Source organism: Anneissia japonica, unplaced genomic scaffold (assembly GCF_011630105.1).
Source record: "Anneissia japonica isolate Jap-2015-1 unplaced genomic scaffold, ASM1163010v1 scaffold288290_len239259_cov183, whole genome shotgun sequence".
In the NCBI taxonomy this organism is placed as follows: domain Eukaryota; kingdom Metazoa; phylum Echinodermata; class Crinoidea; order Comatulida; family Comatulidae; genus Anneissia; species Anneissia japonica.
Window position 1 is genome coordinate 135,471 of NW_022746555.1, and position 16,949 is coordinate 152,419.

Consider the following 16,949-nt stretch of genomic DNA (forward strand, 5'->3'; position numbering starts at 1 on the left):
CTCAGCTCCACCATGGTTGGAGCTGAGGTAAGAAAAGTTATAGTCATGGTACCCCTAGATGGCCGGAAATGGCACTCCAAGACTCGTAAATAAATCGACGAGTAAAATATATTCCTACATATTGGACATACACATAGCCTCAGTTTAAAGCAGAATGTAAATAAAACATTGTTACATTTAAACGTAAAAGAAATACGGTAATGTAGGCCTACCACACAATGAAAACAAGGCCATATATTATTGGACATTGAAAATACTAAATTTACCATAAAGGTAAATGTTATATGAATAAATGGAATTAATGAAAATTGCGAAAACGAACGAATAATTACAAGCGCTTTACGTCGTGGATGAGGTGGGTAAACGTCAAAAATATATGAAATCGAGAATGCATAAAATAAACCTATACTGATCTTATTGGGGACAGGTAGGGAAAACAATTAATAGGCCTATATTTGTTGCTATTTTGAGGCGAATAACGCGAGCGCTTCAGGTAGGTGTGTAATCTTCGTGAAGCGCTTGCACATTCTCAACTAATTTAAAACCAATTAACAAATATATACGTACTGCTACGTTTCAACCCTAATAAATTATTCGAATTGTAATTAGAAGAGGCCAGGGAAGGACTTTCACAGATGGGAGTCGGTAACACCTCAGCCTCACCATGGTTGGGGCTGAGGTAAGCAAATTTATGATTATGACACTTTTAGATGGCTGGAAATGGCACTCCCAGACTTGAACAAGAATAAAGATGATTTTAGTGAAATCTACAAATTAGATGATTTTGTAAGCGGTGAGTCATTGACACGCAAGTGAAGGGGAAAAGCACTTAAATTCTTCAAAAGCTTATAAATACATTTAAAATTTACATTGTTTGTACGACGAATTAAAGGCAATCCTAGTTGGAAACTGCTCTGATTGGTCAAGGAGTTTTGGTGGATCGATTTCTGGAACGTGCGAGAGTGTGTCTTGAATTTTCTACCCTTGAAAATGTAGACCTTTAGTAATTTGGGTGGGTGCGTACGCACTTGTGGCATTCCCCCCCCCCCCCTTCCTGCGTACGGGCCTCTTGGGTTATCATAGGAATTAATGCCTGTTGTATATTCTTAAAGTGCCTATTTCTGTTCGCTGTTCTTGGTTTATAAAGAAATGTTTTAATTGTTGATTTTAATTCCTAAATGAAATAAAATTAAATGAATGATATCAAGATGAAATATCAGACGGGAAACAAATTTAAAACATAGTGTATTTATTGATATTCAGTTCGGAAATTTAATCTATTGATCACGTGTCTCGATCTATTAAACTATATTATTATTGAATTGATTGATCTTTTATGAAGTCTATTCCACACTTTAGTTAATAAAAAATATATATACATCATCTAAGTATATGTAAAAACCAGGTAATTTATTTTAATCGGTGGTAACATCTACATGGAATGCAGTAGATTAAACATTGAGTCACATGTTCCAATCACTCGCTATATCTCAATATTAGTATCTGTGCTCCAACATTATTGGAACATTATTTCCTCGGGTTTTGCGATTGCGACTCATCTCAGACCGTATTTCTTAAAAGTTTCAAGAATAATATGCTACAGAGGGCGGTATCCTATCTTATCAGCGTGATATTCATGTTGATCACATTTTATGGATTTTACAAATAATTAATGAGTTTATCTAATGCGACGTTTGCTTAGGTAATGGAATTCTATATCTTTATGTTACGTACGCCAACAATATCGTGTTAGTCTACCGTAATTGTTATTTTGTTTCAAATAATTGTTTAAACAAATCGAAACTTGGCGAATAATTTCATTTGATTCAATTATTCATAAAAGTCAGAGCATATTAGTGCCAATTTGTTCCTTTTCTTATTTCATCATAAATAGGTACAAAAATTACAACAAATTTAAATCATAAAATCCCTTGGTTCTTATGATGTTCACAAATCGAAAATCGATAATCAATACTCGATAAATAGATTATCGATAATGTTCAGGTCTGATCATCATTTTAAATGATTTCATGCAATATTTGTATCCGTAGGTTCCCCAGCTACCCCATGTGATAATCGCGCCATTCCTTCCCGATCCATCTCCTTGGCCTATCCATAATCCATTGGGATTAGCATGGTTGCATTCCTTGAACCAGAAACCACTTTTCCTCAAGACAGCACAATTCCCGAAGAACCAGTCGTTATCTCGATCCTGCAAAATTAACGACAGATCATTCGATATTTTGTTCACTGAATCTAATTAAGTTTATCAAAAAAATAGGCGAAATAAATATCAAAATGAAAATTAGCCTAAAATATTAAAAAAATATTAGCAAATTAATTTAAATGATTTTAAAGACATGAATAGGAACACCAAGGATTGAGGACAGTGTTGAGTTTTGAATGGTGCTCTGTTTTGCTTTATTAAAAAAGTTCAGTATATACATTAATGAAAGAAATCGGTACCGATCACACCATATACCAAATACGTTTTATTTAAATTAGTACTCAAATTGAAAGATACAAATAATATAAAAGCTTTTTTGAACGTCATTGTACATGCCTATAGAAAAAGACCGACGTAACTGGTTACATTTTATTGTACTTATAGTGCCGGCTGGAGACACATACGGTCTCTCACTGTATAGAGAACGAACGTATTGACGTAAATCCTGGACCTTTTAGGTCAAATAAAATGAAAGAAAAAGAAATAAAAACCTTCATAGGCCTATGTGAACAATGGAGGGACAGACATAGTTAGAAGAACTAAGTACACGGAATCGTAAGGGTATTTTTTGTTCAATGAAATTTAATCTAATTTTATAAATTAATTGTTAAAAACACGGGAGTCAGGGATAATAATCCGCAAATCCCAGCTACAAAATATGCAGAAGATAAAATAGAAAAAAATCTCAAGCCTCAAATGATAGCTTACAAAATCAAATCAATTAAATGCATTTTTTCAAATAAAAAAAAATCACAAAAATCCAAGACATTAATATCTTAGTGTTTTGCTGAATGCATGGACTTGTGTATTTGTGTATTGCTAATATTGCTAATATTGTTTTTTTTTCTATTATGTTTTATAAATAAGCCGTCTAATGGTTTGACGTGCACATGTCCATTTAGATATTTTATGTTAATTATACAGGTCTCCCTCCAATTAAATATCCCTCCAATTAAAGACTACCATACCCTTCTACATCCCTAAATGAATGTCTATCTGTTATATTTATAATACTTTTCAAATTAACGACCAGAGCTGCTAAAGACCATGGAAACATCGGTCCAAAAGGTTGTCCTTTGGAGAAAAACCCGTACTTGGTAATGTGCCAAAAATTCAAAAACAGTTAAAAGTTCTTGGTATAATACGATTGCGAAGGAATAGGCTATAATAACAGCCAATAGCATAGTCTAAGTAAGAACTGTTGAGTGTTTATATCCAATATATAGTCCTATGTACTTTCTATGTATTACCAGGGAGGTATTATACCTATACCTCCCTGGTATTACTATAGGAAGTATGTCAATGCCTACCTTTGTTGAAAACAACGTGTTGTTATGGTACGACATGGAATCGCCTCTGTTTCCGCCAACAAATTTTCCAAGTATCAGACGGTACATGTGATCTTCGTCCATGATGTGGAACCCGTCGTAATGAGCGAAGCCTTGCTGGCCTTCCCAGTCTTCAAATTCTATGAGTGGTTAAAATATTAATATTTTTTTTAGACTTGATATCTTGACAACGATATGATTATTAGACCAATGATTAGTCTGTAAATGCCGAGAAAATCTTCACGGATAGACACGCCTGGAACCAGTGGTGTATCTAGCGGCCCGCATCCCCATCCCTCCTCCGTTGAAAATGATCGAAGCAAAAAAAACAAAACCCTCATATCACCTTGATTTGCGAGCTAGTGCCGTACCCCCTGAATTAATCATCGATCCCCCAATTTACCTTCACCCCCATCAGTCCCCGCCCCTTTCAAGATTCAGATACGCCACTGCTTGGAAGCCGAGTTGCTACTCTTTATAACTTCCCAACCATTACTCGATTAGTTTCAATTAATGTGGTTTATGTATACACCAATTCAGTCGAAACTAAACATTATTAATGTTGATGTACTCCAGCTGTCTTTGTGTTGCTAGCATGACCTAATCAGGCTGTGGTCTGGTTTATAATGTCCCATAACATCTGACACACAGCTTGATGAAGTCATGTTGATAACATGACGTGATTTTTTTTTGGCTTTGGACATTTTCAATGGAAGCGGGTGGGGCGACGGTGTGGGGTCGATGGGGCGCGAGTGTGAGTGTGGAGAGGCACACCCCTAGATACAGTACGCAAATGCGCATTAGATACACCATGTGGGAGTAAAAATCAGTAAAAATGAAGTTGTAAACTTTCATTTCTTACCAATTCGAAGTTCGTATTTTCCGCTACTTGTCATTGCATGGATGAAGTTATTCCCGATCCAGAATTCACTATTCTTGTTCCCAAACCCTCTGGCATAATGAGACCAAGAACGGAAGAAATTCTCAGTTCCATCCTAACGCGCGTGATTTAGAGAGAAAAAAAGTTAGTTATTCAAATATAATTGTTACTTAATGGTTGCACCGTCCTGTAGTTGCATATTATTATTAATATGTAAAATCTCCCATGAAGCAAAGTATATAGAGAATGACCAAGCCCATGATTCACTCAATGCAATGATGTAGAAAAACCCTATTATTAAAATTATTTTATTATTTAAATAAAACATTGACAATAAAGAAAATAATTTAGATTATTTTTACAACAACAGGGCTTGACGAGCGAACATAGGCCTACTCCAATTAAAGCCCAATTATTGAAATGAAGGTCTTCAACGCAATCAGTAGGAACATTATCTCTTTGCCAAACGATCAGCACTAGAGCTATCTATGGCAGGAGCTACAGGAATCAAATCAGTTTTATTCTTTGTTCCCGAGCTGATATATTCATGATTTTCCATAATAATCTTGGAGTTGAATAGCCTGGTGGATAAAATACATTCAAGTGCCCGGGTCCCGGTTCAATTCATGTCAACGTTAAAGAATTTTTGATGACCTGAAACTCCAAAGCCTGATCATAATGGGACTCACTGCGCCCCCGACGGTCGTCAAGCGACGTGAGACTCATGGAGAACGCAACGCCACAAGGATGCTCACGCAACGGATCGTTTTTAATGACGATCCGTTTAGACTGTCACCGACAAGCAGCAAACGACGTCGTCGTCAAACGCTAACAAAGAGTGGAGTTGGATTCGTTGACCGACGGTCGTACGACGCAGTGAGTGCTCGGCTTTGGTTTATGCAGAGCATATTGTCTGTATTTGTCGTGTGAAAGGGATATTATGATTGGAACATGACCCTAAATAATAATGAATAAAAATATATTAGAGGGCGTAAACTTACAAATCGTCTCTGGATGACTGTCCAGCCACCATGATCCGTCGACATATCACAGTAAACCTTCATATGAGTTGATTTCTTACTGAGTTTTTCAGGTCTCTTAATGGAGTAGATACCACTCTCTGTTGTCATGTTGAAACAGGCGCATCCCCCGGTACACGGATCGTTTATATTTTGCTTGGCAAGGACTAATGCCGTTTTCTTTTCTTCTTCTTTGATTAAGTTGATCATACTTTCCTCTAGAGTAATAGCTGGTCTAATGATATCCGGAGAAAGTTCCACAGTCAAACCAACGTCGTCTGCGCTACCTTCCGTGTGACCTGGTTTGATATCGTTTTCGTTAGTGGTGATTTCGGGTGATTTCGCTTTACCTTTATTCTTGTGTGCTTCTTTACCTTTTGAATGTTGTGAAATTACTGGTGCATCCCCCCTACCTTGACCAGGATTAACTGGTTTTTTTGTAACATTCATTTCATTATTTGGACGAATAACTCTCAGATGAACAGTAGTCAATTCGCCGGGCCCCTGGACAGGTACTACGGTGCCGTTCTCCGACGTTAGATCTTCTTTCTCGGGGGTAGATTCAGTAGGCCTGCTTGGTTTTTCTGTAACACCATCTTCAGTACTGTTTACTGCAACACGTTGTGACTGAGAAAGTTCATCAGTAATTGTTTTACTACCGTTGACATCTAGAGTAGAAAATTGATTAAACTGAAATATTTTCATATACAAAACTATAATTGAACAATATAAGCTAAATGAATAATTTGGTTGGGTTGGATTTTTTTCGATGTAAAATAGACCAAAGACTTGTTTCTAGCGAGATCCTTCTCAATTGGCAGTACACCAGGAGGCACTCCTCTGCTTCTTGAAGTAAGAGTAGGGATTGGCATTCAAAATAACGTTATTTAGATAGGCAAATTATTATTTTTGGCTGGCCTGTCCGAGGGAGGCGGGAATGCCTTCCCTGACCTCTGTTCATTCATTAAAATATATTTTAAAAACACACCATTTTTTATTTCTTTCCCACATAATGTTCTAGCCTCCAAGAGGCCTTTTCACTTGCCGCTTAACATCTTAACAAGGATACCCTGTAATATGAGAATGAGATTTATTCTGATTCAAATTAAGATTCATCTTTATTCGTCATAGTAAATTTTCTTGGGTATACACAAATAACAAACAATATTCAGAAATAACATTTACACAAAAAGTTTGTTGTATTTTTTTACAGACTTTCCTAAAAATTCCTAACTGAATGGCACTATAGCAGAAATGAGTTTCTGTGTCTGTCTGTCTTTACTCTTATATGGATAATCCTGCCTGATCTACTGTGGTTATACCATGGAGATAATATATTAATTTCTATAAATTTATGAATTTTCTAAGGCGGCCCCGTCATCCAGACAATATTGCAAAAAGTATGCACCGATTGAATAACACTAAAAAAGATATAATGAGTCATTGTGTCTACCTACCTGGCTTAAAACCGAGCTCCACTTGTAATTCTTCTGCAACTCGGCCCAGCGATTCTCCGAGTGTTACAGAGCTCAGCTTTCCTGAAGAAAAAAACAACAAACGTTGATGATGATAATTTATTGTTCAGTGATGTTAGCAGTAGCGGATTCAATGGGGGCCGCAACCCCTTTAAATTTTTCTAAATTTTTTTTTTTAATGGAGAAAAGAGGAAAATTTTAACTAAATTTAGGTCTGAGAGTGCCATAATCATAAATTTTCTTACATCACCCCACCCCCTACGGTGGGGCTGAGGAGCTTAAGACTCACCATCTGTGAAAGTACCTTCCCGGGCCCCCGCTATTTCAATTCCTGGAACCGTCACTGGTTAGGATACATAATAGGCCTATGTTGCTGTGATTAGTATACTAAGGTTTGGATTGTATCGTAGAGAGGCAGAAACCAATTTAAATTTTGAATAGATTTAGAGAAGACATCAGTTTCTGCCTTATGAGACGAAACGGTTGTACTCTCAGGCCCAAAAAATAATATAAGCCTATTCCCCTACCTTTTCACACTCATTTTTTCAAATTGCCATAATGGAATTCAAATATCACTTGAAATAAGCCTATAGCACTATTATTCATGTTATTTCCTAGTCTAGGTTTCGGGGCCAGATCACTCATGGAAATGAATACCTAAAGTCTAGGTTGTGCCTTGGGCCTATTTATAGTTACAAAAATAACAAAATAATTATTTGTTGTTTATAACAAAAACAAACAGTACTGGAAAACTGAGAAGATATCTAATTAATAAGCGTATAATACTTTACTAATTTTAATAATTGGCAATTAAAATGTTTAAAAGTTTTCCAGGTCCGTATATCCAGTAAGTGGGAGTGGGGGAGGGATTCCACACTTTCATGACAGTCGAGAATGTACTAAAATATAAAATCAGTGATTTTCTATGATTTAAAAAATCTTAATTTTTACATCTGCAATCTAATCTGCCGTGATTCGGAAATTTTTGGTTTTTGGGCATTCTGTGAATGTATTTTTCATGTGAATTGATCATATACCCCAAACCATGTTTAGATAGGCCTATATTAAATTATTATAAGAGTTACGCATTATATCCATCCACCAAAAGCAAAACAAAATTGGAAGAGAGCCTTGTAGCCACCAAGCATTGAAAATTTGGCAATCAACCAATCACAGAAGATAATTATGTATATTCAATTACTTTAGTAGCTGGTGGAAGCACAATAATACCAAGTTAAGTTTTGGTCGAGGTACAAATATTGAAAGAATTGCAATATTCTTCATCATTTAAGAATAAGTTATTATATTATGACCATGACATGGGTGGCTGTTGTCATATTAATTTTAGACTGTATGTAATGTAATTAACTAAGACCAGTCAAAAAACAAACATAAAACATGTACATATGAACATTATTATTATTATTATTATTATTATTATTATTATTATTATTATTATTATTATTATTATTATTATTATTAGTTAAACTTTCCACGTCGGTACGTGCATAAAATGTAATTTCTTGTACATTGGATATAACCATAGAGAAAATAGAATTATATTTTCTCTATGATATAACATAACGTGTATAATGATAAACACTCTAAATTCTCTGTGACTATCTATGCCCCTGGTTTTTAATTTATTTATTCAAAGGGCCAAATTAATTTTAGAGTTGATTGCACGGCCCAAAGATAATCTCCTAGGCTAAGTTTTAAGCAACTTGTTTGTGGACTTAAGGTCCCTGTTGGCTGCACAGACCTTCAATTTTTTTTGGCCATTTTAAATTCTATTCTATTTTCAATTGTACTACAGCACAATGACACTAAATTCATTACAAATCCTGCAAACCAAAATATTGATTTAATACTTTGCCAAAACAAGAATTAAGACACTTCATTTTCACTATTTCTTGCTTATTGATAATCATTTATATCTTGCCTGTGTAACATTATCACAAAACAAAATTATTGGCGTCAATATTTGCCCAACGGCAGGGGAGGGGCGACGTCCCAGAACATTTGAAGGGGGTCCAGGTGCCGGGTAAATTCCCCGGAAGTTCTAACAATTTAGTGATTTTGAATGTTTTAAGGCCTTAATCGATCTTTAGAAGCCTCAAATTCTCTGAAAATTACATATGATTTTCCCTAACGAATAGGCTATGTTGAGTTCTCCTTCGAGGTATATCTCTCTGACGGGAATCCTGCCTCCGCAACCAACATCACCACTTAATTTCAATTTTCGCAAAATGAAAGGTTGTTGGGAATTGACGGTTGTATTTTAATGTTTAAAAGTGGGTTAATGTTGTCGGTGACTGGTAATAGAACTTGTCTTGTCTTTCTTTCGTGATGCAAGTGTGACGGTGTGCAAAATATCGTTTCCTGAATTGGGCTTTTTTTTCCACAAAGTAAAACCAGATAATTTTTTTCTATCACATCGACCTTGATTCTTATGTTTGCTTCTCACGGAGGACCTCCACGTTAAGCCGGGAACTCACTGCGAGCGAAGGTCGTCGGCCGACGCAGTTCTATAAAGAACGCAACGTGACAACGCACGCACAACTGACGGCGATTTTAATGACGATCCGTTCAGACGACCACTGACAATCAGCAGGCGGCGTTGTGTGGTCTAGCGCTCACAGGGAGCGAAGTTGGATTCGTCGTGCGACGGTCGTAACGACCGTCGTACGACGCAGTGAGCGCCCGGTTTTACGGCTGCTAAATATAGTTACCTGCTCGGGCGTCCATACTCCCTGGTAAGACTACTGTAGATTTTTACGATAAAACTTTTTTCATTGTGTTTTGGCCATCACTTTATTGAAAAAAAAAAATATTCATCGAATAGTTAGTACTTTCAGTTTCTTTAAATATTTTTTTTTGTAATTTTATTTTTTTTTATCGCGGCCAGAATAATTTGCTTCGCGAGTCAAATTTGGCCCGCGGGATGCCTGATAAGAAAACCAGACTGAGAGATCTAGGCCTATGCTAAACTTCCTTATGTTGTGGTCATATTAGACTAATTTCTAGGAATTTGGATAATATGTGATTAATGATCAATCAACATTATCTGTACTATTAATGATAAACATTTTAAGAGTGGCCATCCTTGAATTAAGGAAATATAAATTTGTACAGGTCTTGAAGCTACGTGACAAAATGTTCTAAGTTTAGAAGTTTGGTATTTAAAAGACAGGTATTATTCATGGTTAATTTTAAATACACTGATTACTTAGGCTACATTGTATAAATTACTATCTAAACTAAAAAATAATAATAGTTTGCTCTATAGCAGTAGTGGTACACACTGATAGTACTTAATTTACATTTTAAAGTGCATGTTTTAGGGGAAAAGCTGTACTGAGGTCAGACACACTTTAAAAATCTTTTAGAAATGCTAATGCAATACGGTAGTATTTATTTTTTTAAAACCCTTTATTTAAAATGTAAAGTAGATTGTACTAAAGTTGTATAAACCGTTGTGGATGTATGCTGATTATTTTCTTTGTTTGCACCAACCGTATAATCACATGTGTACGCATGATTGACTCCGGGGTTTTCTGTTCGACAATCTTTATTTTAAACTCATTTAAAACTAATTTGAAAACTTTTTTGTTTACAAAATCGCTTTAATTGGGTTAATTGTTCACTGCGCCTTTGATAATATTTTTTGAATTGGCGCGTTATAAATTTCTGCATATTATTATTATTATTATTATTAAATTCACGACTAAAAAGGCTCGAACCCCGACCTCAAGGTTGATAGCCCGAATATCGTATCCTTTGCACGCACTATAATCGCTCTCACAAATAACTTAACTCCACATCAAGTCCGATGTCAACACCCTCGTAACTTTTGAATACATTCAAATTTATTTTCAAAAGTAGGTCACGTTACCGTTTTAAGTGTCACGAACGTTGTACTATACAAAAAAGCTTTTAAAAACATTTTCAAGGTAATTACCGTGTCTGCACGCACGATTTGTTTGATATTTAAACGTACAAATGTTATTGTTTAGTACTTTGTTTCTTATCGTAGGGTGATCAGTTTAAATATGTTTTCAACAACCTTTATGAGTACATTTTAGATCTGCTTCTCTGTAAGTAGAAGGATTAATTCGTGTTCAATTGTTGTTACCATGTTTTTGACCTTTCCACATAACAAATTTATTTCAAAGGTTTCCTCAGCCAGATAGTCCTATTTACATAAAATACCGCTTTTGGTGTCACAGTACGGTGCACTACAAAAATGCTGTTTAAAAAAATTGTGCAGTGGAAACGGAACGAAACGAAAAACAGGCTTTAATTTCCGTTATCATTTGACTTATCTTTCAAAAAACAAGCATTCTACCTATATAGGAATATTTTTTTTTTTGGCATCGTTGGGAATTGCGAAAATACTCCAATATTCATGACTGCAAGGATGTTTTTTGTTCAGTTGTCACAATTTTAAAAATTCTCCCTTCCGTGTACAATAACCTGCTTTTCTGCGAAGAGGACGATTTGGTGTTCAAATATTGTCACAATTTTCTCCAAAGTTTTTCTATTATTATTGAATATTATGTACCGGTTCTGCTGATGGTGGTGATAATGATGTTAATGATAACGATCATAATGTTCATAATGATAATAACAATAGGCATAATAATAATAATAGGCCTCGTTAATAGGCCTAATAATAATAATAATAATAATAATAATAATAATAGCAATAATAATAATAATAATAATAATAATAATAATAATAATAATAATAATAATAACTATAAAGATAATTAATTAACAAAATTCCACTCTACCTATATTGAAAACATATGTTGTGTTGGAAATGATAATAATTGTTGATTACCAGGAGCTTGATAATGAAGGTGATGATAATAATAATAATGATAATAAAAATGTTTATAATGATAAAGATGATGATAATAATAATAATATGGTAGCCTAATCGAGGATGGAGAATCTTGAATACTCACCAAGAACCTTCTCGAACCGAAGCGTTAAGATATCTAGTTGATCTTGTAGAACTTGTAGTTGATCATGGCACTCACATTTTGACTGAAATTATAATTTAAAACTTATTGAAAGTATCAAAACAATGAAGAAAAGTTGGTCCTTGGCCCGGGGCTGTGAGCTCCCGGTGCTCCCATTGCGAAGGTGTTAGGCCCCATGGGCTGAGTAACTGAGAATTCTTCTAAAATGGATGACATTTTTATCACACTTTTTTATCTAATTTTTTCATTCAAATGGACGGGTTACAAAACATCCCCCTCCCCCGCTAGGCACATGTAACTAGGTAGCTAGTGAGGGCGGTTTATCACAGTCGGATAAACTGGTGGTCCACTGTGTGTGCGCTCATGAACCCTGGGGATCTCCTAGTCCTGGTTCAATTCCCATCGTTGTTCTTGTATTTCAACTGGACGGCTGAAATGCAAGTTACGATAACGCCCCGTCTTTCGTATGAGACGTTTTAAGCCGTTGATCCCGTGTGCATTATGGCCCATGTGCACGTTAAAGAACGAAGTACACTTTTCGGAAAAGAAAATGGATTGTCTCCTGGTATACTGCCCAATCACCACCAGAAGGTCACACTAGAAGCAAGACTTCCTCAGACTCTCGTGGGTTTTCCTTGGCGTTTACACCTATTTAGTTCAATCCAATCCAACCTTATTCCCAATACAATAATATACGCCTATATATTCACTTCACTAACTCCTACTAAAAAAAAAATTTAAAAAATAGATTTACAGTATAATATAACAACTCCATGGACTGAGTAATATTCATAAAGAAGCCAAGAAATTTCCAGATGGATAAGATGCAGTGTCTTACTAGAGATCGATAGCGAGATTTGGTAGAACACGGGATGTAAAGACAACACATTAACATGATGTGTTTTTCTGTTTGACCTATTATACTAATAAGCTCATTTTATTTGATTAAGCCATTACTGGTGAATGATAGTTGGCCATCTTAATAGGCGCGAGGTCTATTCCATGTTTGTGTTATTCATGTCATTAATAATTTTGTAACCATGGCATGCACTTTATTTCATTATTGTACTGATCAATAGCAAAACTCTCCCCGGCCGGACACCAAACCGGTATCGTTTCTGAAAGGGTCACTGATTAATCTCAGATAAGAAAGTATAATACATACTCCAAGTATTGAAATACACGCCATCGTGTTGGGATTCAATATTTAGACATTAATTATGTCATCATCAGGAATGATGATGACATAATTAATGTCGAAATATTGAATCCCAACACGATGGCGTGTATTTTAATACTTGGAGTATGTATTATACTTTCTTATCGGTATCGTTTCTATGTCTCGGTTCTAGTGTTGGAAAGTATCTTCAATGTGAACATTAATTATTTCTCCTATCTATATAAGAGGATTTTTTTTTTGGAATACATTATGTTAATCAATACGCATTAGGCCTACATGTCACGTGCATATATGACTGACAAGTATACTGGAATGGTGTTCTGTCTGATTGATGAGCATAGCGATTTGTATTAATCGATATGGGCCTACAATCGAAGGTATGGTCCAAGACAGACCATGAGTCGACCCAGCCAGGCGACAGATTCGTCAAGCTTTGGTCACAGCTGGATCGAAACACATCAGCTTAAGTCTAACACGCACAACATCGTTTTATAATACATTCAGTTATCAAAACACGAACTTCTGTATCTAACAATTGGAACATTTAGGTTACCAGAATTTTCTCCTGACCAAAGGTCATCCAAAATCTCTACATCGTCAACGAAATGTGTAACATATTTTTCGATATTTTTTGATAGATATATAGACCGTCTCAACTTATACTTTGTGGACCTAAAGTAAAACTCTGAGATGCTGTGGCCGAAGCCCCCTGTTGGCCGCACAGATTTTTTTGGCAATTTCAAATTCTATTCTATTTTCAATTGTACTACAGCACAATATTAGGACACTAAATTCATTACAATTCTATATAATACACATAGGCCTATAACACACGTACACATCAAAAGGAAGAAGGCCTATTATAACCGTAACAAGAGAGGCTAACATCAGTTAAGTACCAGAGACAGATATCTCGACTGAGTGTAAACATTGAATTACCGTAGAGTAGCGGAAGAATTCTAAACTGTGAGGATAGGCAATAGGAATAAATGTTTGGGAGGCAATCTGATAAATTTTCAATGAAATACTTAGCACATGCATGGAAAGTAAAACTGGAACTCGTCACTCCTTTTTTTTTTGTGGAGGATACATAATTATGCTACATATGATTCCATGAACATGGAGGTATAAATTAAATATTTATATTATACCTCCATGCCAAAGTGTTCATGTTGTTTATACTATTCATTACAAAGCACAGCAGGGATATAGGCCTCTACTCACTGAGTTATTCGATATCTCGCATGTTTTATTCACATTTTCCCCGAATAATTTCTATAATTAACAATAAATATATCCCATCCGAATATAGACCTAAGCTCGCCTGCGACGCCAATGTGTTATCCCAATCGGAATTCATAGTTAACGGTTTGAATTAACAACCCCGGCCTTTGACGGAACATTTTAGTAAACATAATAATAAGCTCTACCAGTTGTTAACTGACGGATTACAGTTGATACAATTTATGGTTGACGGCTGCCCATGTCGTGTTTCAATGTGCGCGTTTCAACATATTATTTATATCTATTTCTAATTGTATTAAGTAGGCCTATATTTTTGAAAATGATAATAATGAACTTAGTAGTGAGGAAAACGATGATGGGGAGAATGTTGATGATATTGATGATGTTGATAATGATGATGATGATGATGATGATGATTATAATGATGATTATGTTGATGATGATAATGACAATGATGATATGATAATGATAATGATGATGACGATGATAATGATGATGGTAATGATGATAATGCTGACGATAACATTTGAGTGAAAAAAGTTATGATTAATAATAACGAAACTAATAATAATTATGATAAACTGACATAATAATAAAATAATAATATCAATAAATAATAATAATAATAATGATTAATATAATAATAGTAAATGATGACAATAAAATAATAAAATATTTTGTAAAAAATGTTTTATGACGATAAAGGTAACAATTTTTATAATAGGTCTATTTAAAAAAATCTAAAACAGTTATAACGATACATATTTCATGCGTACTGAATACTGTTGTTGCTATTGTTGTATTTAACAAGCTTTATTTTGTCACTAGACACATGGAGCTGTTACACTCTCCGTTTCTTTACACCTGAAGCACCTGTGCAAATGATTTCCGTTTGACAAAGTGCTAAAATTGTTTATTTATGAGGTGATTGAAAATGTCATAATTTTTCCTGGGGCGACCGGTTAAAACAATCTATGGTTCATAGACAGACACGCGTGCGGTATTATTGTCAGGTAGTCGGGACATCGACATGGGTAGGCCTAGGCCTATATATAAAAGATAAAAACATGAATAGCCTATGTCTATTTTGTAGTTCCGTTTCTTTTGGGTACCAAGTGATTAAAGGAAAAAGTGAATGAATGAATAAATAAATAAATAAATTAATTAATTAATGAAAAAATGAATGAACGAACGAACGAATTAATGGAGAGGTGAATGTAGTGGAAAAAGGATAATTTTCGCAATTCAAATCCGAAACTGGTTACCGGTAGTCATTCCCTAGGATTTCAATTTTTCCTAAACGATTATTACACATCTTCCTACATATTTAGACCAATTACCAATTTAAGAACTCAAAAGAATTGCTTGGTGGATCTCCTCGATATCCAAGTGTACAGGCACCCTGCTACGAATGTCGTAGCTTCTGGTAGACCAGCTAACTTTATCTGAAAATAAATTACTTCAATTCCCTCAATAAAACCTGTTGCTAACTAGTTTCTCACCATCCTATCTGTAGGCTAGGCCCACATGCTTTTCATAATGGATAACTTACCTCTTTCTTTCTGTCAGGGACCTTGAGAATGTACGTAAAAGTCCCCTTATCTTCGTCAAATTCGGATTGTATGTGAGGATCATTGCCGGTTTCGTGCGCATCGCCACGCGTTAAAAAAGTGGCAACGGTGACAACAAGAAAGAGAGTCCACTTTAACATATCTGTGCAGATTTGTATAACAATATTTATCCCGTTTAAAAAAGAGTCGTTACGCTCTGGCGATGAACGAAACACGGTGGTGAAATTATGACAGTGAGATAGCGGACGCTCCTCTTCAATTGAGTACCGACTTGTTTCTGATATATAGAAAACAGTTTTCTCGTTAAGAATTCAGCATCTCAATGGGGACACTGATGCGAGTAGGAGGAGCGATCCCATTCATCAGCGGTGTAACAGTATGTAGGTCTACTACTATAAAGGCCTAAAAGTGTCCACAGAGCGGTGACAGGTCTTGTTGGTATGCACGGTCTAATTTGAAGCATTGTGTGACGTAATCATAGATACTGTTAAGAATGATTCGATTGTAGGCCTACTGATTGGTAGTTTTAATGCATCAACCAATGACATTTTTTGGTATGTTTTAAGTATCCGACTTCGAGTTTACCACATTGTGTTACGAGCGTGCGATACTGTAGCTATACTTTTGGTGAAATAATAAACACAGGGTTCACTTATTATTAATGCGCTGTCGAAATCGAAACACTCTCTACATGCTCATGAAGATAATTCACGCGGCTCTGTAGGATAAAATTAATATTCCAAGGTTAGACCTACAGTTAAAAATATTTAATTTGGAAAGCTTATGGAAGGCATTATTTGTTAGGCTTTAAAAGTGATAGAATGATGTGTGAATATCTTCAGATTCTTCATTGCAATGAAACGAATAATACAAACAAGTCTATCATGTCTACATCTCAAACATTCAGAGCAAAGTGGAGCTGTTGCTTGGTGATTAAAGATGCTCGCCTGCGACAAGTCTTTTTTCTCACGACTAAAGCCCGGTTTCCATAAAATCGCTACACGCCATCGCCAGTACTTTCGGCAACGCTGAT

At 35.4% G+C, this 16,949-nt stretch overlaps 1 protein-coding gene across 1 annotated transcript; it reads right to left on the reverse strand.

Moving 5' to 3' along the window:
* Window positions 1-1,232: 1,232 nt before the first annotated feature.
* On the reverse strand, window positions 1,233-16,378 carry LOC117120250 (fibrinogen gamma chain-like). The gene is made up of 7 exons (XM_033265265.1): window positions 15,898-16,378; window positions 11,903-11,984; window positions 6,912-6,992; window positions 5,437-6,122; window positions 4,418-4,550; window positions 3,538-3,695; window positions 1,233-2,212 (listed from the first exon to the last, which is right to left on the reverse strand). The coding sequence occupies exons 1-7, from the start codon at window positions 16,054-16,056 to the stop codon at window positions 1,988-1,990; spliced, it is 1,524 nt and encodes a 507-aa protein (XP_033121156.1). The 5' UTR covers window positions 16,057-16,378; the 3' UTR covers window positions 1,233-1,987.
* Window positions 16,379-16,949: the final 571 nt, after the last annotated feature.